Source organism: Solanum lycopersicum, chromosome 1, assembly GCF_036512215.1.
Source record: "Solanum lycopersicum chromosome 1, SLM_r2.1".
Lineage (NCBI taxonomy): Eukaryota > Viridiplantae > Streptophyta > Magnoliopsida > Solanales > Solanaceae > Solanum > Solanum lycopersicum.
In genome coordinates, this window is record NC_090800.1 from 77,973,103 (window position 1) to 77,998,055 (window position 24,953).

The 24,953-nt window shown below is 29.5% G+C and overlaps 2 protein-coding genes and 1 non-coding gene across 4 annotated transcripts; 2 read left to right on the forward strand and 1 right to left on the reverse strand.

Annotated features, from left to right (window-relative positions):
- Positions 1-1,551: 1,551 nt before the first annotated feature.
- On the reverse strand, positions 1,552-14,362 carry CCD1B (carotenoid cleavage dioxygenase 1B). Of its 2 annotated transcripts, none has more exons than NM_001323583.1 (14): positions 14,085-14,362; positions 10,484-10,554; positions 10,267-10,281; positions 9,435-9,546; positions 8,172-8,271; positions 7,932-7,994; positions 7,499-7,609; positions 6,757-6,941; positions 5,601-5,739; positions 4,674-4,794; positions 4,495-4,596; positions 3,987-4,238; positions 2,016-2,127; positions 1,552-1,838 (listed from the first exon to the last, which is right to left on the reverse strand). In NM_001323583.1, exons 1-14 carry the CDS (start codon positions 14,322-14,324, stop codon positions 1,809-1,811), a joined length of 1,653 nt encoding a protein of 550 aa, NP_001310512.1. In that variant the 5' UTR covers positions 14,325-14,362; the 3' UTR covers positions 1,552-1,808. The 2 variants fall into 2 exon arrangements, with proteins under 2 accessions (NP_001310512.1, NP_001233838.1); NM_001246909.2 differs by lacking the exon at positions 14,085-14,362 and adding an exon at positions 11,309-11,580.
- A 5,580-nt stretch (positions 14,363-19,942) lies between these two features.
- On the forward strand, positions 19,943-24,613 carry LOC101263946 (polygalacturonase-like). Its single transcript, XM_004231070.5, has 9 exons — positions 19,943-20,228; positions 20,550-20,678; positions 20,798-20,965; positions 21,422-21,454; positions 21,563-21,770; positions 21,851-21,932; positions 22,557-22,665; positions 23,349-23,465; positions 24,110-24,613. Exons 1-9 carry the CDS (start codon positions 20,049-20,051, stop codon positions 24,359-24,361), a joined length of 1,278 nt encoding a protein of 425 aa, XP_004231118.1. The 5' UTR covers positions 19,943-20,048; the 3' UTR covers positions 24,362-24,613.
- TRNAE-CUC (transfer RNA glutamic acid (anticodon CUC)) lies at positions 24,614-24,686 on the forward strand. Its single transcript has one exon. It is a non-coding gene; the product is annotated as a tRNA-Glu (tRNA).
- The last annotated feature ends 267 nt before the right edge of the window (positions 24,687-24,953 follow it).

Below are 24,953 nucleotides of genomic sequence, written 5' to 3' on the forward strand. Positions count from 1 at the left end.
ATGGGTTAACGATTTATCGAATAATCACTATTCAAATTTTGCTTTAAACTATTCTATTTCATCACGAAAGAATATCTATTAATTTAATACGTATCAACTATTTAAATTATTCTATTTCATCACAAAAAAATATCTATTAACTTAATACGTATCAGCTAATTAAAACGACCTATACAATGCATGATATTGTAAAAGGATTTCTACATTATAAGATAATCACTTGAAATATATACAAGTAACTATTAACGAAAAATAAATTAAATTTATTAGTAATACAAAGTATAAAAAATCTACGAATCACATAATAAAACAAGAAAAATAAGCGCTACATATTTTAATATGTAAAATATACTCAGGAGCGGCTCAACACAATTCGAGGCCTAAAACGAAATTTTAAATGAAGGCCTAAATATTTTTAAAACATTATTTGTATTTATTTATTTTTTAAAAATTTTAGATGTAAATTATTAGTTAATATCTTTTATATAAATGATTTTTTAAAAATACTTTTTAAGATATTATTTTATAAGCAAGATTTTATCAATTCTACATTGAAAACATTATTTTATCGAGAAAATTATTATATGAATCGAAAATATAGTTCTATAAGTAATAAGTTTATAGAATATGATTCAAAAAGTTAATAACTTGATATATCTTACTTAGATATAAAAATTACGAAGAAATAAAAAAATGTGTGTAATTTACTTTGTTTAACATTTTTCAGCTATTAATATTACTCTAATTATCAAAAGTCTGAAGAAATAGAGCGCATAAGGAGTTAAAAAAATATGAGTAAATATAATATAATAGGCAAATAGCTGACACCGGATACACTAATAATATAAATTTGTCCTATATATCAAACTATCGATATATAAGTTAAATATGAATAGGAAACGTAAATAAGGGGAAGTAATCGCTACTTTACAAGAAAGTAGCCTTTGACAAGGTCCCTGCAAGGAGATGTTTCTTCATCAATATGTGCAAAGATCTTTTTGTTTTTTCCATCTTATTTACTTGTTTCTCCCAATTTTATACAACGATATTTAATCATGAAGGCGGATTTAGAATATAAAACTTATAGATTTTTATAGTAATGTCAAAGTGAATATACAATAATTGTGTATACAATCAAATAATTAATTATATTGTATTGTATTATTTTAATAAATTTATATCGATATATAATGTCATGCAAAAGTAATTTGAAAGATAAACTTACAACAAAAAAGAAAATTATGAATATAAACATTATAAAAAGATATGATAAATAATAAAATAAAATTCTTAAATAATAAACAATGATAAAATGAACAGAAAAAAGAATAAGTTAACGTGTCGATTGTTAAAATGATCACTCTCTTCATTAACATAGCAATGAATTCAACGATATCATATAATAAATAAAATAAAAATAAAAATCATATTAAAATTGATAACATAATATGATACAATAGGTAACAACCCTCCAGCAAATACACTCCCAAGATTGCATTGGTTATATCATTGTACTGATATATAACCAAAAGCTAATTTTGAATTTTTTTTAAAAAAAAGCAAAATATATTTATGGTCAGGAAACTTTAGCAGTTCCATTATCATTTGTATAATATAAAATGAGTGCAGATACATACAGAAAACTTAACATACATTTATTACTATGTTGTAGTCACCAGCTCATAACAGGTACTATGAACATATAATTTTACAATATATATCACAGAATAATATTGATGGTGCCAATTGAAAACAGAGTTGCATGTTTTAGTTGACTCACTTGCTGATCCACTCTTCGTAAGTATCTCTCACATTTTGGCTTGCTCCTGAATTTGTTCCTGTACGAGAGGACGATGAATTGCGAGAATGAGACCAAGTTTAAACCAAAATGTTTAAAGAGAGAAACAGCAAATTGCAACTTTACAGAAAGTTGAATGAGATCACATGTTTAAATCCTCTCAGTTTCGCACTCTGAACCGTTAGATATGATGTCAAAGAATGTTAGCTTAACTCACCTCTGTGACAAAGAAGGCATGGAATCCAAATGGAACTCTTTTGGGTAATTCAACAACTGCCACAGGTTCAGCTGACATTGTTTTCGCATCAATTACATTCACTGATGACTTTCTGCATAATGTACACCAGAGAATGGAATTGGTCAGACAATATTTCAAGTTTCTAGCACAAAATAATGAACACAATTATACCCCTGAGAGGAAAGGCATTACATTGGTCATTCACCTATCTAGGACTGAGATTTTATTCGACCAAGAATTCTCCTTTTTGAGTATATATCTTAAGGAATTCAAGGATGATAGAGAACCATTTTAAGTTATGCAAGTAGATATGCAGTAGAGGTTATACTTTATTCTTAGAAAACTGATGAAAATTAATATGTAGAGGAAGATGGATAATATGATAAGAGTACCAAGAGTAAGTCCTTTTGTGGGTGTTGAGAAGGAAAAATTCCATATCAAATGTACGTGTTGATAAAAGATATGTATAAGGGAGCTGTCACAAGTGTGACAAGAGGATTACAAAGAAGTATCCTATAACTGGGAGTTTATGCGAGGGATCTACCTTAGGCTGCCTTTACTTGTTTCCCTAAGTTTTGAACGAACTACCAATAGTAACATGATAAGGTATGGGAGCTGTAGATGATATCATGTTAATTGACAATTTTTAAGTGATTTAGTTGCAACTTTGGACAAAAAATTCTAGACTAGGGTTTTAGGATGGGTAGAGTTAGACAAAAATACATATTTTACAAGTTTACTCTCCATATGAAGTACAAAGGTGAACTGAGATCGGTTGGGATTGTGATACATAATTGGTGACAAATGAGACATCTAGAATCAGTTTTCAGGGAGAATGAAATATTAGATGAAGATATATCCAGTAGAATGAAATTGGGGTGGTTGAACTGAATGTGCACAAGAGGGCGCTAGGCATTATAGAAGATACCTAACAAACTGAAAGGAGATTCCTTTAAACACTTACAAGACTAACAATTTAGTAATATGAAGTGAATGTTGAGGCTCTAATGCCCAATAACAATATATCTACAAGGGAAGTGTTGTAGAAATGTTGATATTAAGATATAGAGTACTAAAAGTTATCAAATGGTTAAAAAGGGTGCAAATCACATGCGTAGAATGGTTTGGACTTATCATATATAGACCTCCAAGTGCACCAATTTGTAGGCGCTGATATTATGGTGTTCGAAGACACTAAAAGGGACGAGGTGGATGTAAAATGTCATGGAGAGAAATTGACTTAGAAGACCTACAGCCTTTTGGAATCAGTCCTTTTTTAGTTTGGAAGGTAGCTTGTATAAAAACAACTGTTCACAGGTTGCCTAATCGAAAAAGTGCCAAGAAACAGAATTTTTGATACTTGTACTAATAGTAATGGAAGTAAATGACCCATATAAGTGATACAAACTAGTCAGGAGGCTTAGTGTTGCTAATCTTATATTAAGTGAGTAGGAAAGAATGTGGGATTTAAAGGACCATCTCATTTTAGAGATCCCATAATTGCCTTATAAGACAAACCACTTACCATTTCTGCAATAAACGTGGACCTATACACATGAATCTTAACCCTAACTAGTTTGAGATTGCAGTATGTTTGACTGATCGAATGATAACTACCTTTCATTTTGATAATGAACTTGTGAAAAATTTGGAGAACATTCAGCAGGAGGTTGCCTAACAGGGCACCACCTTAAATATTTTTTGGTCATGCCACAATCTTCAAATCATAATTGTGAGTTGTATTATTATGCTCTTTTACTTAGTGCTAGGCTTGAAGCATAAAGCAGTTAGATGAAATCTACATCCCTTTCTCACTTTGGTTTGCTTTAAAAAAGTAAATTCAACTTAAAGATAGTCAATGTCAAATCTTTTGGTCTCACAGAGAATAGGTCCAAGTTATAGTAATTGTGTATTGTATATGTGCAATGCAAGAGAGTGGTAGAGGAGTACCCAGTGTTCTCATCATGTACAAACAATATTAAGTAGCCGTCATCCTCTTCACATTCAGTCCCAGGCTGACGGGGAACAAATATTGCCTCTGATCCAAATCTTCCAGGTCCAAGGTCAAAAATTCCAGGAACATTTCCACCTACTTCAAGCTTTGTTTTTCCAGTTTCTGGTTCGGCATGCAAATCAAATTTGACAACTCCTGTGATCTGGGCAACATTGTTTAAAATGGTTCCATATACATAGCGTTGCTTCCTAAATTTTGCAAAAGTCACCATCATCACGATAACACAAGGAATGAAAACAATATGATCAAATCACTAAAATTAAGGTGCATAAGGGATGAAAATGAGATGATCAAATCACTAAAATTAAGGCAAGCATTCTCTCAATGCTTGTGAATAACTCCTAACTTCCTATGAAGCATTTCAACAGCAATTAATCCACATTCTGGATATTTTATGCAGTGCAGGAATTTCAGAATTAAAATGAAAATTTTGTAACAGCTGACCTTCCAGTGTAGTTCTCGTTGATCCGTGGAAAATCAACAGCAGCCTCTGACAGTTTCTTCTGTGATGCTACACCATTCTTCATATTGAACCTCATCTCATACCTGACAATTACGACTAAAATCAAGATACTTGGAAGATCTGATAGTCAATTAAGATCATCAGGTTGGAGCTACCCTACAACTCATTTGTGAAACCGTCACGCTGTTCTTCTTTTTCAGTTCCTTTAATCGCGTCAAGATCTGGATTCTGCAGGCGGGAAGTGATCAAGACCACGTCATCTCCCTCCTCCCAAGCATTGGCTGGTCAAACAATGAAACAAACCTCAGTTTGGATCGGTTAGTAAGACTAAAAGCATTTATATCTTGTGATTAGGTGAAGTTTATGAATGGTGGTATCCAGTAAGAAATAAAAAGTTTATGAATGGTAGTGTCCAGTGAGAAATAAAACATTTTTGTGTTTTTTCATTCTATAAGAGAAGTTACTCAAAGTCAGGTAGTCATTATGTCTAACAAGACGATCTGAGAAGTGCAAACCATCTCCATTGGTTCCAAAGCATCCATCTCTTCAGAGTTGTATGCAGATGAATTCAGTCCTTTACAAATTATACTATATCGTAAGTTGCTATGGGTTAATTCTCAACTTTCTTGAATGATTAATCACAAATTTATAGTTTTACATGTGTCATCCCAAGTCCCACAGTCTCATCTAAAGTAAATGTAGCCACAGACCAGTTTGAGAAAAGTGAAGTAACTTAATCAAGCTTGATCTCAGTTGAGCAGTAAACACTCCAACTTAGAAGATGCACATCTAGACAGCTCAACTCAAATCCACTGTGTCAATTGAGGTGTCTAGATGTGCATTCTCAAAGTTGGAGTGCTTACTTGCCAATTGAGGTCGAGTTTGAGTGTCTGTTTATGTATTATGCCTAATGTTAATCTCCAACAGCTTAGGAAAGCTGGCGAATATTGCATAAAAAGCAAAGGACAAAATGTATAACATCACTGGAAATAAACATGCTCTATGTGATAATTATTTTCTGTAACCAGCTTAATAGGGATATTTCCCTCTTACCAAATGTTAACCATCAAATTCAAAAAATTCATACCGTTGTGGAATATGAAGCAGTTAGGAAGCTCGAACCACTTGATTAGGGATTCGTTCTTTGCGTAGCGTGGAAGAACTCCAAAACGAGCCTTCTTTGTGGGGTCAAAGCTGTATGCCAGCTGTTTATTTTTCACCATTTCCTAAAAAATACATAGCAGCTCATTAATCATCTGAAATCACTTTCATGATTAATTTTGAAAACAAGCATGAGGGAACTTTCAAGCGGTTGATTCAGCCAAGCAATTTAACTGCCAATGATCTGTCAAGGCATCAAGTGTAAACATGCAGTTATCCTTATGCATATGGATAGCACAGCTCAAAGTTGATCTGATGAATAATGAACTTAAAGGAACCATAGATTATATGTTAGGCACTTGAAGAGAAGAGTGAATACCCAAGTCTATTGCATTCACGTTTAACTTTACATCATCCAACAGTAAAAAGAAATACTAAGTTCATTATTTCATATTTAATGTCTAGTTTTCTAAATGTTGGCTTCATCTAATTGATCTCCACCTCATAGACTGCAATGTGTTATTCTTTTACAATATAGATAAAGAGTATAATATGAAGGAGCCACTTCCGCACTCTTTAGCAGCAATATGAACAAATAAGAAGTCTGCTGAGTCCAATATGGCTCCACTGATCTTTAGATTTATAAGTATGACAAACATCCAGTCACGTAATTGTACTTTGTACACCAGAATTTACTTACAACCCCAAGAAATTCAAAATCATTTAGCCCCATTTGTCCATAACTTTACTTAACCCCTTATAAGAAAAAGGTACTGTCTCCAAGAACTTAAATTTATAAAGAAGACGATGTTACTTCACTAATTTGGTTTTGATACGTCGTCTAACACTGTGCATCAGTTTTACACACTTCAATTATTTCGAATGCATCTCTTAGCACACTCCAATAAGGCAACAGTTTGAAACTTCCTTCTACAAGTTCCATGTTCAAGACAAAGACAGAAAACAGGATTCCACACTAAAGAGTCAAAAGATAGCTGATAACTCATAAAAGAAAAGAGAACCTTTTATACAAGACAGAAATTTCTCTACCAGAATAGCCTCTGTCATAGTCATTAGGAGAGGAAATCCAAAACTCTTCAAAGAATGAATTATTTGAATTCATTTTGGTAAAGGAGGCATACCTTTGGTCTGAAGTACAATGGAAGATCCATCATAATTGCATAATTTTCAGTAATAGCAAAATCGTGCATCATAACAGATGCTGGTATCGTTATTGGAACTGGATCTTGCATGACACCATCCTTGGATATGACTCTATATGTAGCGAAAGGTGGTGTCTGCGAGTAGCCAAAGGTAAACATTTCCCCTGCATGCAAATATTTTCAAGTCAAACTTTGTACTTGCAAAACAATATACGATTTAATAAATTATCTATCTTTTACTTCCAGCTTTATTTCAGATCCATATTTGGTTTTCGTTGTACATTTGAACAAAATGTACCTGGACAACCTAAGTTCTTACCCAAATAAAGGCTACATAACGTGAACCGAGCCAACATTAGTTCCAAGATTCTTGTGATTTCCACTACAAATTAGTTAAGTGTACTTCCATAATATGGAAGTCGGTAGAAACAGGAATTTCAAAGGCTTTTATATCTCCATTCAAGTAATGACCTATATGGAATCGGGAAGTTAGGGTCTGAAATGGGAGGAGAACCCTGTCCTTTTAAGAAACAACTCAGAGGATTTTGCAACTAAAGGAAAGGAATCAAGGATACAAGTAGGTGATGAGCTGATAGCACAGTATGAATGTTCCTTATAAAAGTTTAGGTAGCATTATTTTATGAACAAAGGACTGGAACCAATAAAGCATGTCACATTTATTTCCATCATTAGCAGCAGATTCACATGGCTGTTCTCTTACCAGTTACAGGGTCAACCTTCGGGTGAGCAGTGAAGGAATGTTGCAACCTTTTATCGTAATCCAGCATGCCAAGCGTTTGCAGATCTCCATCCTCCAGAATCTTAACTACATCTGTGAACAGAATTTTCTTTTTGTCAATATGAGAAGGAACAAACAGTAGACCAATATTTGGTCCTTCAGTTACACACAGTCAAAAACTTCAACAACAAATAGCAATGTTGCCAAAAATCAATGAAATGGCTGTTTGGCAACTTGAATAGATATATAATTATATCCAGGGAATTAAGTAGTTACAGTCTGACAGAATAAACCAAAGAAAGTAAGTAACTGTAAGATGTCAATGAACCTTAACAAGTTATTCAGGCAAGCAAGCATTTAGATGATAGATAGCTAAAGTTTTTCAGTTAATAGATCAAATGGAGAAGTGACTTACATGGTTTATCACCCTCATGAAGAGCCAAAAGCTTCCCATGGTGATATATCATAGCTGTATTAGCTGAAAGAAGGTAAAAGAAAAAGTTGTTTCCTCTCTATAAGTCTTGCAAAGGTATACAAAACACGCGTATATATATACATATCATCCTCAAGAGATTTAGTTCCTATAACAACAAACTTGTTCCAAAGGTACCATCAAGATAAAAACATCATACATCCTCAAAACTTTATGTCCTACCTGTGCCATTTCCATAGGAAGTGTCCAAAACTTTCAGCTTTTCCCTGAGCATGTATATATATACTGAGAACAACCCGAACAGCCCTTTAAGATCTCCAATCTGCAAATAGAATAGCAAACACTAAATTATTGATACTTTACTGTAAATTTTTTTTATCAATTTCTTTGTCTACATATTTGTTATTCATGCTTGTAATTATTAGTCTTGGATTGCACCATTTTTAATTGAAGTCCACTCTTTATTTGCACTTAAAGCCCCAATGAACCTTAGAGCTTTTTTTCGTATCCTGCTTTTGATATCACTGGTACTAATGTGAAGACAGAATGGTAAAAGTTGTTTCTTTCCAGTCATTCCATCTACTAAGCTGAATATAATGATGATCCCTTTATCTGGGAGAGCTATCTAAATAATCATCGAATTGTGACCAGCTTCTCTTCCTCCAATGCTCCTACTTTGCTCTCAGATCATCTGACAGGAACTTATTGGAAAGAAAAATTGCTTTCTAAACTCGAAGACATCAATAAAGCAAAACAATAACTGATACTCACCAACCTAAAACCTAACAGAAACAGGTGGAGTATAGGTATACTAAGACATTAATAAAGCCCTCTGGTAGCCTATACGTAAACCATATGGGATGATTATATAACTCAACAGAAGCCACTGAGTATTTGAAGATTATTTGTTCTCTCACATTCAGAACACAGAATTGGAGACTAATAATCAACATGTGGAGGTTAAATCTATCAGGAAACAGGAGCAACAAAATGCGATGATCTTGAGTCCTACTAAGCTACCAGATAACAAAGATAAGACAAATAAAAATGCAATAAAATAATCGCACAGTACAGGACTGGAGACTAGAAAAGCATTTTTTCAGCTGAATGTGTGCCTGAAATAAAGGAAAAAGTAGATGACCACACTCAAACCAAAGCATTGTTTACCACAGGCAACTGAAGGCTTCCTTTTATCCCTTCATTTCCTTACTTTTGGTAATGGTCGTTATATGGTAAATATGAGGATAGCAAATTATGTCATACAATAACAGAACACCAGGTGTTAATATTCCAAATACTTAGTAAACAATTTATGCTAGTTTTCTAGACAATACGAGAGCACGCTCAATGTCTTCTTAAAAAGACATACAGAAGATCACACTAAGCTCAAAATACCTCAAATCGCTTATTGTTTGAATTTCCATACAATAAAAGATTGACAAGACAAAGAAATCTGAGAGTAAGAACTTTTAAACAATTGGTCACCTTCATAAACTTAGCTCCTCCAAAGAACTCTTCTTGCTTAAGACGTGATGTCCTCACAAAACGTGAGACATATGTTGCTTTTCCATCCTTAATTTGCAAGCCATGAATCATGCTGAAGGAAAAACAAAGTTAATCAAGGTAGCAGTTTTCTCCGATGTCAGAAAACAACGAGAATTTTTACCTTCACATTCGCATATGCTCATCTACCTATCAAAAGCAGCATGAAACATAGAAATGTAGATACAGCAAATGATTTTGTTGTCATAGTTAAAAGGCAAATAAGAAAAGTTTAACTTATAAATCATGACTGATCACTTGATGCTGCACCATAAGACTATTTGCAAAATAAGTCGTTTGTGTGATGTGCTGTCTCTAGACAGAGTAGATAGACAAGAAAATTAACAAATTAAAGTTGGCCCAGATATTTAGAAATGTCCCAATCATCAATTGTTTTACTCTGAATATCTCGATACAAACATATCCATATGTACCATATCTGAATTGGTAAACTAAAATTGAGTTAAAAGTTTAAAGAGCCACATAAAGTTGACAAGCTAGGAAGTGATCAGTTCAGAAACGAGTACAACAGCATGAGTGTTCTCTTCAAATATTTAAAGATTATCACGTGTCAATTCTAGCCTCATAATCAAAACCAGATAGACGATTAATCACATGAAATGTAATAATCTAATCCAGTTTCAGCAAAATGAAGACACTGTTGTAGCTCAAAATGACTGAAAGAGTTTAACACTAGTGGCACTTCTTTTCAAAATAATTCTGGCAAATTTGATGTTTACTCTAAATTGAAAAGTCAAGACTGCAAGAGACGTACCCATCTCCATCAAACCTGCACAGAGCGGAAGTAAGGCTGAATTAAATACTGGCAATTCTATACAGAATCTCTTTATTAACAAAGAATGAACAAGAATGATGATTTTTTTTTGTTATGTAACCTCTGGGATTGTATTTGTTTCGGTGTAGGAAGGTATAATTATTGAACGAATGATAATAATCAGGGATAAAAATAGGTTATGAAGAGAAGAAAATACCAATGGTATCCAGCAACTGGAGCAAATTTAGGATTTGGACCAACCCTAACAAACTCACCATTCAGGCACTCCTGTCATACAAAGTTCATAATGGATCATTAGATATTTTCGAAGACAACTAGACGAAGTGATCATAAGATGCAGAACTTGAAAACTTAAGTTACATCCAATATGTTCTCCTTTATACTAGAGATTAAGGAAAGAACAGACGATAAATATGTTCCATCCCAATCAGTTCCCATGCAGCAAACATGAAAGTATTATGCGGACGAAAGGAAGTCAAGAGAAAACAGCAAGAACAAAATATCAAATTATTAGTATTTTTATGAAGTTCTCTTGTTTGTTAATCATCTAACATTTCCTTCCTCAGGGAAGTTCAATATCAATTGATTCATCGGTACAGCTTAAGTTATTCGACTTAAAGTCACATATCAAACTGGTCCTTTTTATCATCATCCAATGAGTTATCAACTGAACTCCCAAAAGCACACAGAATACAGTTATAAAATTCAGTCCCAAACTATGCATATAACCCAGTCTATTACACTCTGATACACATTCACTTCAACAAGCATATTGTTCTAACTGGTTAAACCATATTTAATCTCAATTTCAGAACAATTTACAAGTATATATTACAACCACAAAATTTCAAAAGTTGCATAACATAGAACAATAAAATAGAGAGTTTTACTCCACAAGTTTCATTTCTTTCTTATCAGCAAAAATAATCAAAAAACAAAATTGCGAGTTTCCTAACTGAACTATCAAGTTTATATCTACACTATCACCAACAATTTATGAAAAAAATAAAAGTGAACTGACCGGCAGATGGCCTATAACGGGAAGGTTTTTAAGTGGAGGAGTTTCATCGGTAGGTGCAAAATTGCCCTGAAGAAAGGGGAGTGGCTTGGTAGAATCATTCATCAATTTGATAATCGCCCATTCTACCCAGTCTATCGCCTTTGCAGCGACTCCATTTTGTGGTTTTGGATCAACCACCACTACTCCTTCAATTCTCGCCACTCCATCTTCTTCATTCATCCCCATTTTCTCTTTCTTTCTCTCTACATCAGTTCCATTTTTTTGCTTACTATATCTATAATGTTTATTTTGATTGTTATTTAAAATATATTAAATTTTATTATTATGTAACAACGAAAATCTCTATTTTATGAAATAATCAATTTAGTATGTTCTCATTGTTATTTAATTTTTTTTTCAATTATAAATTTATATAATATTTTAAAATATTGTTTTAGTTATTTAAATTTAGTCAAACCACCTATTCTAGAATAATTAATGATATTAAAGTAAAATTTATAAATTATAATACAGTACAATAAAATCAAACCACACAATTAAAATATTATTAAACAACAACAAACAATGCAATCTAACCAAACATTGTGTATATCATATAATACAGTACAATACAATATAATACATTATGAAACAATTGGTAACAATGATCCAAACAAAGTGTTAGATAAGATAAATACTTTAATATTCCAATTTATTCAACTTGACATATCTATTAAAAAAATAATAAAATAAATTATTATAATTAGTTTTTTATTATTTTATACTTATAGTTTAGTATTTGAAATGGTATTAAGAATAAGTACCTAATACTAAAACTAAAACATGAAAAAGTAATTATTCTTTTAATATGGTCAAAAGTGAAATATAAATTATTGAAATAGCGGATATGTAAAAATAAATTGAGGAAGTATTATTTAGGACAAGCTAGATAATACTTGGAAACGCGGTTGCAATTTCAATAGAAGAAAACAATTTTTTTACGATGTATAATAAAGTAATTGTTAAAGATGTTTTACGTAAATTAATAATAATAATAATAATAATTCTTATAAAAAATATTTATAAAATGGTAGAAAACCATTCCTCTCGATATTCACTTATAGGTTTTTTTTTAAAGTAATTCACTTATATATATATATACTATTTCAAAACGCAATAATTCTAGGGATTAAAGCATAAGAAACTCCTTGAACTATGGTAAAATTGTCATATACCAGTCACATCTAAATTATGCGATGATCTATACTTTTCTTTTTCTAAAGTTAAATTATAAAAAAAAATTAACTAATATTTTATAATTATTTTTTATTATATTAATATTAATATGTCAAAAATTTATAAATCATAATATTTTATATAATTTTTTAGATATTTAATTAAAACATTAAATTAATATAATTTATAATTTTAAAAATTAATCAAATTAATTTTCGAGATAAACTCGTAAACTTATCACGTGAGTAATTTCATCATCTCCAATGGAGATACTGACGTGAGTGCTGCCACGTGTCGATATTTACTGGAATTCAGAAAGAGTGACGTGTTGATCTATGTCACCATTAATTTAGCTCTTCTTTTCTTTGTTTTCTTCCTAATATAATTACTCCATCTATTCCTTTGATTTTCCTAGCTTTTGTAATTTATTTCAAAATAAATTACACTACTTTTTAAGAAGTGAGAATATATAAATATACTTTTTAATTTAATTTTATTATATATTTATGTTCTTTAATTTTGAGTTTGTATAAGTAGGCATTTAAATTTGAATAAAATTAAATAAATAGACATACAAGTCCTATGTGACTCAATATACGTAAGACATCTGGTGACTGAGTTAGGAACATGCTATGTTAAGGGTGTTCAAAATATATTACAAAATCATTTCGAATATTATTTTACTTATATATATGCTATTTTTTTCCGACGAAGGGTACTACTATGTGGCTACGCCACTGAAGACACTGTGTAAGACACAAATTTCCATGTAAGATGTCATGTAGGACGTTTGTGTCTATTTAATCAATTTCTATAAATTTAAGTATTTATTTGTGTGCACCCAAAGTTAGAGGACATAGATGTAAAATGAAGTCAAATTAAAAAGCGTATTTATGTATTACGCCTTTTAAAAAACTAAAAAAATAATAATCAAAATTACACTTACTAATGAGTGTTGAATCTATTTCTAATTAATCTTTTAAAATTTCTTTACAAATCCTTTTTCTTCTTCCTTTTTTTTTTTAAAAAAAAGTTAATGATCTCGAATAGAGTATCAAATTTTATTACCAGGATTAAATAAATTAATCTTTAAAATAGGACAATCCAATTAAATACTGTTCAGAGTGACAAAAGTGTGTAATTATTTTCTTATTTAAACTTATAAGGCTTTTACTGACGGCTGCTTCAAAACAATACAAAAATTAATTCAATTTTTGCTTTTAAATTATTCAAAATAGAAGAATTTACCTTTTTAACACTCATTTTTTTTTTACCTAACTCAATACACGTCAACTACTTTAAATCAACTAACTCAAACAATCTACACAACATAACTAACGATATTATAAAATAAAATAAAAAATCTACCACAATCACCTTGATGAAATAGCTACAAGTAAACTATTCACGGAAGGTGAATTCACAAAAGTTATTAATAATACATTATATAAGAAGCCTACAAACCACGTAAAAGAAAAAGAATATATATCGACCTATCGATGTATATAAGTTAAATCGATATCGAAAAAAATGTAAATGAGGGGAAGTAATAGCTACTTACAGGCAAGTAGCCTTTGACAGGAAGGTCCTTACAAGGAGGTGTTTCTTCATCAATAGGTGCAAAGTTACCAGACAAAAAATGGGAATTAGGGACATTGCTTTTGTACATTAATTTGATAATTACTTTCTCTAACCAATCAATGGCTTTCCCTCCAAATTTCTTGTTGGGGTTTGGTTTCACCACAACCCAACCCCCCTCTTCATTTTTCTCCATTGTTGCCTCTTCTTTTGTATCCCCCATAAAGAAATATGTTTCAAATATAAATGTATCTCAAGTGTGTGTTTTGTTCTAGTGTTTGTTGTATATATGTTATGTGCTCTCATTTGTTCTCTTTCCTTTTTGTGTCTCACATTTTTTAGGTTTATCCACCTTGTTTTCTTTTCTTTTAATCTAAATTAGTGTTAAGAGCTTATTACATTATTTTTCTACTTTTTTTTAAAGGGCAACTTTCACATATAGCAAACAAAAAATTCATATTTGTATGTTATAGCAAATTTTGCATAATTGCGCTTCATAACAAACATAAAACTGTATAATTTGCTATACATATACAATTGTATAATTCGCTAGCCTAAATTGTATAATTCGCTGGCCTATTTCGCTGCAATTGTATAATTTGTTTTGCATACAGTTGAATCGAATTAAAATGTATGTATATTGCATAATTATAAGTGTATAGCAAGAAGATATATGTTTTTCTCGCTTTATATAAAAACAGAAACACAATATATATACTTCTGTTGTATAAAGCTAGAGAAAATTGTATTTCACTGCAATTGTATAATTCGTTGGCCTTTTTCTCTGCAATATTTGAAGTAAAATGTTTGTAAATTGTGTAATTAAGTGTATAACACGAAGATATACATTTTTGCATGTGTATATACAATTTTCTCTCGCTTTATACAAAAAAGAAACAGAATTATACACTTCTGTGTATAAAGAGAGAGAGGCGAACGAGAATGGAGAGTGGCGAGCGAGATTTTTGGGAGAGAGACGCTGACAAATTTTAGTTAATGTTTGCTATGGAGCACAATTAAATCAAACCCTAGCTATTCCATTTAATTTAGGTTATTAGTTTGTTATTATATACAATTTTCCCTTTTTTAAATTATAATAATTTTGGATTTCAAATATATCAGTAGCCTTTCGTGTATATCATTGGACTTCCAGATACAAAACTGGACATCCGAGTCCGAATATATAAGTAAGGGATGTATCAAAGAGGCGAGAGATGTATCAGAAAGGGAATAGGACATCCAGAGACATCACTTGACTTTCGAACTCATCAACAGACATCTCGATACATAGGTGAGGGATATATCAGAGAAAGGGGGAAGTATATATCCGAGCGGGAATTTTTGAATTTTTATAAAATGGTAAGTAATTTTAGAGATTATGATAAAATAAAATATATATTTAAGTCATTTTTCCTTTATATAATGGTATATAATTATAGAAACAAATAATTAGAATATAAAGTTTATAGATTTTTAGGATAAACTTAAATTAATGTACAAGAATTGAGTGTACATTAAAATACTTATAGCAGATGTGATCAAAAGCTACCGAATATTTAGTTATGTACAATTTTATTTATTTTTAAGAAAAGAAAATGTTTAGTACTATGTTAAAGCTCGTAAGTTTAAACACATGGTGTTTTTATAATAACAGGCATATTATTTCTATTAAGAATATATGATAGGATGATTCTAATTTTAATTTTTCGTAAATGTAACAAAATATTTAAAATTATATAAAATGAAACTGATAAAGTAGTTTGTGGTAGTATGGCGTTTGTCTATTACTATCTAATTCTTAGTGTGTATATGGTGAAGCCATAGGCCACGTCCCACCACACATACTCACAAAAAAATTTCAGTTTTTCTTATTTTTAAATTGACAAAAATACTTTTAAATTATGAAAAAAAAAATACGCTTAATTAATAATTTGATCCAAAAATACTCTTATATATTTCGTAAGATAGTCACATTTTCTTTTAATTAAATCACTTTGTTCGTGTAATGATAACTTTGGTATTGCTTAATTGAATCAATAATAGTTTTTCTGTGGATTGTTCATGTACTAGGTGTTTGTGTCTATCAAGATATGTATGTCCTCAAAAAGTAATTACTTTCAAGTTGAAAAATAAAAAATACTGAACCAAACCAAAACATCAATAACCAAATTCGAAAGTTATTTTTTTATTTGATTTGATTTGATTTTAGAAATTTAAAAAATCAACTAGATTGATTTGATTTTAATTTTAACATATAACATTTCTGAATCGAACCATGAACACCTCTAGTTTAGGAGTGTTGAAAAGGGGAAATTATATTGACTTAATGATTGACCTAAAATATCATTTAAACAAAAATATGATGGATCACGATGAGCTAAATAGTAATATAAATACTTTTCCATATAGATGATAACTTTTTTAGGTGTCAGGTTTTAAAAGGACAATTTTTTTCTTTCAACAAAATAAACGGCATATCAATTTTTTTTAACCAAAAGAGCAAAACTGCTTCTAACGGAGCGATTTCCTTCTAACAATTATTGACGCCGTTACTAAAAAAAAAATTCTGTAAAATCATTGTTGTGGCAGCAATTTTGTCTAAAAAAAAGTTACTTTTCAAACATGGTTGCCCTTGCAGCGTTTTTCTTGATTTTCTTTTTTAGAAAAATGAAAATTGTTGTTGTATTCTCTTTAAGAAATTAAAAAAAAAATCTACAAATTGCTAGCCAAGGAGCGATTTTATTGGGAAAAAATTAGAAAATTGCTGCCAAATATTTTATCAAAAATTTCGTTTGTGGCTGCCTTGAATTTTCTTAAGAACCTTTTTTTTTAAGTGCAACTTTCATATATAGCAAACAAAAAATTCATATTTGTATGCTATAGCAAATTTTGCATAATTGTGCTCCATAGCAAACATAAAACTGTATAATTTGCTATACATATACAATTGTATAATTCGCTGGCCTATTTCGCTGCAATTGTATAATTTGTTTTGCATACAGTTGAATCGAATTAAAATTTATGTATATTGCATAATTATAAGTGTATAGCAAGAAGATATATGTTTTTCTCGCTTTATACAAAAACAGAAACACAATATATACACTTCTGTTGTATAAAGCTAGAGAAAATTGTATTTCACTGCAATTGTATAATTCGTTTACCTTTTTCTCTGTAATATTTGAAGTAAAATGTTTGTAAATTGTATAATTAAGTGTATAACATGAAGATATACATTTTTGCATGTGTATATACAATTTTCTCTCGCTTTATACAAAATAAAAACAGAATTATACACTTCTGCGTATAAAGCGAGAGAGGCGAGCGAGAATGGAGAGTGGCGAAGGAGATTTTTGGGAGAGAGACGCTGGCAAATTTTAGCTAATGTTTGCTATGGAGCACAATTAAATCAAACCATAGCTATTCCATTTAATTTAGGTTATTAGTTTGCTATTATATACATTTTTTCCTTTTTTTAAAGGATAAAAATAAAAATCAAGTGACAACCATGGTTAAAAAAAAGGGGGTTTAAAGCAAATCGCTTCATTGACAACGATTTTAATTTTAAATTTCTGTTTTTTATTTTATAAAAGGCAGCCATTTTTTGGTCTGAAAATAATTTTTTTTAGAAAATCGTTGTTCCTGCAGCGATCTTTGAGAAAAAAAAACTTAACAGCATCAATATTTGTCAAAAGAAGATTTTGCCGCTTTAATAAAATAAAAATTTGATATGCCGTTTATATTTTTCAAAAGAAAAAAATTACCCTTTTAATTTCGAACTCACTTTTTTGACGTAGAATTGATTGAAAAAACAAGTTATTCCAACTCCAAAGAAAATAAAAAATGAATTTCATATTTTCCCTTCCTTCCAATAATATTTTAAATATTATCTTTCTTTATTTTCGTTTCTTTGAGCATTGATATGAATCTTGTTATATTTAACACCATGCAATTTTTCTTTGAAAAGTATATACAAATTATATTTTCATAATATTAATCCATAAGTAAATGCATTTTGTCCAAACACACTATAGCTAGCAAGCCAAGTTAGAACAATAGACTTTAACTCTACCAAATCACACTTAAACACAAGTCTCCCATTTTCTATCTTCTTCAAACTTACTCTTTTCTTACACACACAAAAAAATAAATAAAATAAAAGTCAATTCTAAACCTAAACTAATGCTAATTTCCCCAATATTCCTTACCAAACTACTCCATATCCTTATTAACAATGTGCATTAGCGCACACACACACAAAAAATTAACAATAAAAGACTAATTAATTCCTTTCTTATAATGAACACCTAAAGTGGTAAAGGACTTAATTAATTTGAACATTAATGAACCTTTCAATTCGTTTTGGTTGGTATTATAAGACTATAAGTCATGTTTTTCCAAAAAAAAAAAAGAAGTGAAATACATTTTCAGATCAATTTTTTTTTTAACAAAAATATTTGAGAATTTATGAACAAACTTAATTTAAATAGGATAATAAGAAATTGAGAAGTGTTTTGAGATATTATTAATTTATAAGTCTAGCAAAAGATGTTTGACTTTATTTTTCTTTTTTTCTGGGAAACTTTGACTTTATATAAAGTTTTCAAAAAAACTATATAAACACGATTCAACGTTTCATTTGTTTGTTACATAATCATTTCCTATAGAAATGCTCCACTAGATAGTGTGTTTATGAAAATTAATTACCATTACTAAAATATTTGTAAGGTTTTATTTTTTCGAGAATTGAACTCTCTAAATTTTGATTAGTGTATGATTTTTTTTCATCAAAGAATCGCAACATACAATGTTTTTAATATAATTTTATCTTCAAAAATTAATCTAATTAATTCTCGCGAAACATCAGGACTAATTGTATAAGGATGGAGGATAGAAGGAGTATTAAATTCATGTATTCCGGCAACTAATTAAATTAATCTAAGGTTATGATGAGTTTTTTAATTCCAAATCCATGGATTTATTACATTTAACGTTCACATATTTACTTTAATAAATTAACCATTATATTATAAAATGTTCCCTTTAATTTCTATCCTATATAAGTATTGATTAAAAAAAAAAGTCTCCAAAGTCAAGTTAATTATTCTTCAGACATTTTTTAAAACTATATTATGTTTTCTACAAATCTCTAATTATAGTAATATATTTAGTTAGAGAAGCTTAGCTACTCTTTCCAAACCTTTATATTAGAAGTATATTTAGCTAACCTACCCTAAAATGGTTTCTAATTTTTTTTTAATTAAAGAGATTCAAAATATAAAAAAATAAAAATTTGAAGAATTAAGAAAATTCAATATTATATATATATATATATATTGACCTGACCATATGCGTATAATATAATTTTTCAACTAAGGATAGAGTTGCCCCCAAATTTCGCCCTTGGTTGGTGAATGATAAAAATTTCTTACTTTTAATTAGAATCGAGAGGTCATATCCAGGACTCGAGAATAAGATCCACTTCAATACGAATTGCTATAACTTCTCTTGTGGAAATTCTTACAGTATTGTAAATTTAAATTAGTCGGATCAGTAAACTTTAAAGTAGGTTTAACTAGATGAATTATTAGGAAGTTATCTGGTTTTCTTACAAAGTCATGCTTGTATGATGGATGACTCTAATAACAAGCAAAAGGGAAGTAAGAAACCATTATTGTGAGAAAATACTATATTTTCCTAAGTTGAAATATAACTGAATCTTCAAATTGTTGACTTTCTTTTTTCCTCTCATTTTTTGTTCTAAAAAATAATACTTTTTGTAAGAACCATTAATTTCTTTCCTTCATATATATATATATATATATTGATGATATGTACTTTATGATCAAATTGAGTTAGTACAAAGTTCTTTTTTCATTTTGATTTTTTATTTCCTTTGTAAGTTCCAACAAGAGCAAAAAAAGGCAAAAAAAAAAAACACAAAAAAATGCTTTTTAGAATTCTCTTTATAGTATTATTAGCCACTTCATTGTTTGCAACTTCTTGTAATGGAAAAAAGAAGATTGAAAAACCAATAAAACATGGTCATGTGAAAAAGAGAACACAAGCAATTATTGATATACAATCTTTTGGAGCCAAAGGTGATGGAATTTCAGATGATACACAGGTAAAAAAATAATAAGTCAAATTTGTATGTTAAATAACAGTGACGTAGTTAGAATTTTTTTCGAGTGTTTAAAATGTGAAGAGAGAAACATATATCGTTTTTCGTCGAAAGAAATTTGAATGAACTCCTTTCTCCTACTTGACTGTGCCCTATCAAATAATCCTGGAATGAATTAGAATATATATACACAGATATTGTAAACATATTGTATTATTAGTGTAGTCAAAACCTATAATGTTGTCAATAATGTGTATTACGGAGAGATTTACGTTATACTTATTTTGTAAGGTGATCTGATCGTATAAATATTTCAATTTTCAGGCATTCATAAAGGCTTGGAAGAAGACATGCAAAACAGAAAATGGTGTGCTTTTAATTCCAAGACACAAAATATATTACATTGGACCAATTAAGTTTCATGGTCCTTGTAAGAAAGGACTTAGAATGATGGTGAGTTTAATAAATAAAAAATATTTGTACTATATATTAGTACAATTTAGATCTAAAATTTGTAATTTAATTTCCTAATTACTCTTTTTATTTAAATATTTTTTTTTGTTTTTATTTAGATAAATGGAGAACTAAGAGCTTCAAAAGATATATCAGATTATAATGAAGATAAAAGACATTGGCTTTTATTCCAAAATATGGAAAATTTTATAGTTGAAGGTGTTGGAAGTATTGATGGCAATGGACAAATATGGTGGAAAAATTCTTGCAAAGTTGATAAAACTATTGTGAGTTTTTTTTTTTTTTTTAAATATTTATTTTTCTATGTTACACCATGTATAAAAAAAATGTGTTTTTGTTTGATGAGTTTAAAAGGCAAGGTCAAAAATATTTGTAAGAAAAATAAAAATGAGTTGTTTGTAGACAAGCTTTTAGAAGAAGAAAAAGTATTTTTGAGTACTCTAAAAAGTACCTTTATATTAAAAAAAATATTTATGTTTATAGTCTATTTAGTCAAACTTCTACGAGGCTAAATTAAATTTTCTAATGAAAGAAAAAATCTTTTTAAACATAAGTAAAAATTGTTTCTGAAAAAAAAAAATCCTTCCCAAAAATATTAATTCGACTTAATCCGTCAAATATAAATTGTTTTTCACTTTTGATACCACAGAAAATAAAAATTCACAATCAATTCGTTTTTACATGTTTTATTATATCATTAATATTCTCTCTTTTTTCTGCAGCCATGTAATACAAAAACACTAACAGTTCCAACTGTAAGTACTTTCAACCCAACTTTTATATATTTATATAAAAATATTATTATATAGTTTATAAAATTAAGCAATAAAACACTAATATTAATATATCTTAATTTTTGACAGGCTATGTCCTTTTATAATTGTACAAATTTGAAAGTGAGAAATTTAGGTTTTAAAAATCCACAAAAAATGCACTTAACAATTACAAAAAGTGAACTTGTTGAAGTTTCAAGATTGAAAATTACAGCACCTTATGATAGCCCAAACACTGATGGAATTCATGTTTCGGGGACAAAAGATATCGATATTCACCATTCATATATTGAAACAGGTATTTTTTTTATTAATTAAAAAATTAAAATAAATTACATTAATTAATTAATTATATGTTTTTTTGGGTTAATTAATTAGGTGATGATTGTATCTCAATAGTAAATGGTTCCACTAATGTTAGAGCAAGATATATACATTGTGGACCTGGCCATGGAATAAGGTAAGTATATGCAATACACGATATAGGCGTAATATATATATTGGACCGTAAATTTAGTTTCAAATTTTAATTTTGACTTTAAACTTTTATATTGCACAAAAAGGCACTTTAACTATCCTATTTTTCAATAAATAAACACGCGATTTTTGGAGCCAAAGTGCATGAAATGCAAACGCTCCCACGTGTATTAGTGAGCCAATCAGTGGCTGCCAACTAACTAAACATTTTGCATATCTTTTTTTTTAAAAAAAATATCTTACATGTCATTTTGAAACTAAAAAAAATTAAAATTAATGTTAATTAATATAAAATAGATTCATTAAGAGTAGAATTGTCATTTCAGCATTTTTTTTACCATTGTGGGCCTCAAAAATTACCCCTCACTCGCGCAGAATGCGTGCATTTTGCCAGGTAGGAATCGCGTGTTTATTTATTGAAAGATGGGATAGTTGAAATGCCTATTTGTGCACTATGAAATTTTGAGGTCAAAGTTAATATTTGAAATCAAATTTACGATTTAATATATGGATTATGCCTAGTATATATGGTAGAGAATTATTAAAAAATATATATATATCTATATAATAATAAAAAAAATACTAATTTTAATTTTTTTCTTTATAGTATTGGAAGCTTGGGTAAAAATAAAGAGGAGGATGTTGTTTCAAATATTTATGTACATGATGCTACATTGAGGGGAACAACTAATGGATTAAGAATAAAGTCTTGGCAGGTATATATTATATCATTTGGTTTTCCATTAAAAAAATAATAATTAACATGACTCTTTAATCACACTATTTCTATTAATATAAAATGTATTGTATCAGATCTTAAAAAATAATTTGAAGAATAAGTAATTAATATTAAGAATATATAGCGAGAAATAAAAATAGAAATCTATTTTTGAAATTACTCTAAATAGGTAAAGTAATAATTATTCTGCAGTAACAAGCTAAGAATTGTGGTGGAATGATAAGTATTTCTTCGTCATTAACCAGAAGTCTCAAGTTTGATTCCTCCAAAATATGGAGTCGCCTTCGTTAAGTAGTGTTTTACCCTCTGACACTTTTCGGTGCGAATTGAATTTAATCAAACTCTGTGTACCGAACACTAAAAAAAAAAAGTAATATTAATTCAGTTATCATCTATTTTCAGTTCCTAATGATTTTTCACCACTCATTTAGCAAATTAATTACCTAGCAACTATTTAGTTTTTGTTGAAAAACTGGTAAATAACGTTATTAACACCTCACTTTATCTAAGTTGATATTTTATTCTATTTATTATTTTCAAGATATAAAATAGATTTGTCTTTGATTCAAACTTATTAGCCTTAATTAGCAGTTTTATTACAGTTTATATTCTTGTGTTTTTGTATGTTTAACATTTTTTAATTGTTTATAATTTAAATAGGGAGGACGTGGATATGCAAAAGATATTCTTTTTCAAAATATACAGATGGTGAATGTGACCAACCCCATAATCATTGATCAATTTTATTGTGACCAAGATAAACCATGCAAAGAGCAGGTAATTATAATTATAATTATATTCATTAAACACACTATCAATAACAATAATAATAATTTAGAATTATACTCACTTCATGAAGTAGAAAGTAATAGTAATTATTTTGGGAATAACTTTAGTAAAATACCCCCTCCTCCAATCCCAATTGTGGCAATTTCAAGAGTCAAACGAGTTTTTCTTTGATCGAAATTTTTTTTATACGATTTCTATTTTTTTTTAAATAGTCAATTTTCTACGTGCGATCTTCAAAAATTTAAACTTTATTTCAAAAAAATTACGTATTTCATTGTCAAAATTAAAAAAAACAACTTGACTCTTAAAATCTGAACGATATCACTTAAATTAGGCACAAGTGGGATAATAATTAAGGAGTTTTTATATCCAAAAATATTGTATTATGGAAATGAAAAAAAACACAATATTATAATAATTCACCCTGAGACCCATTATATTTGATTAATTACTTTCTTAATCCTTGTATTTTCATTAGATACAATTCAAACCTTTAATTTTCCAAATTTTGCACAAATTACCACTGACCTTAATAAACTATGCAACTAATATTTTTCTCATATGACTTATGAAAATGCTAATTTAATTACGATTATTGCTAATATTTTTTATTTATTTATGTTTTTTTCCAGAAAGAAGCAGTGCGTGTGAGTAATATAATGTTCAAAAATATAAAGGGAACGAGTTTCACACAAACTGCAATTAAATTAAAATGCAGCAAAACTGTTCCATGCAAAGGGATACAAATGGAAAATGTGAATATACGTCACGAAGGAGGTTTAACTGTCAAAGCTTTATGTACAAACGTTAAATACACAACAAAGGGGGTGTTATTCCCAAAATGCCCTTCCGAGCCGCACCCGTTGACATTTTTGCGGAATTAATTTTTGTCCTTTCTCCTTTATACATGTCCCTTAATTTCATTTCTTCAATTCCTTTTCTCCTTGAGACAATCATTGGCAATTTTATGGGGGTAGTAGGAAATTAAAGGAAGTGCAATTTTAGAATCATGATGGCTAGGAACTATTGTTACAACTGCTACTGTATTATGTTTTTTTTTTTCCTTTTGTGAAATGTATTAATGGAGTATTATCTTATTGAGATATATTGAAAAGATAACATAACATATTCAACAATCCGTTGTAGTCTAGTTGGTTAGGATACTCGGCTCTCACCCGAGAGACCCGGGTTCAAGTCCCGGCAACGGAACTTTTTAATATTTTTTGATAACCAGAAGTGAAATTCACGTAGTCAATCAACTACGGAACTTTTTGATATTATCTTTTCTCCATGAATCAAAATTGCACCACAAGTGAAATTTACATAATCAACCAATTAATTAACTACGAAACTTTTTGATATTACCTTTTCTCCATGAATCAAAATTGCACCACAAGTGAAATTTACGTAGTCAACCAACCAATTAAGTATGGAACTTTTTGATATTACCTTTTTTCCATGAATCAAAATTGCACC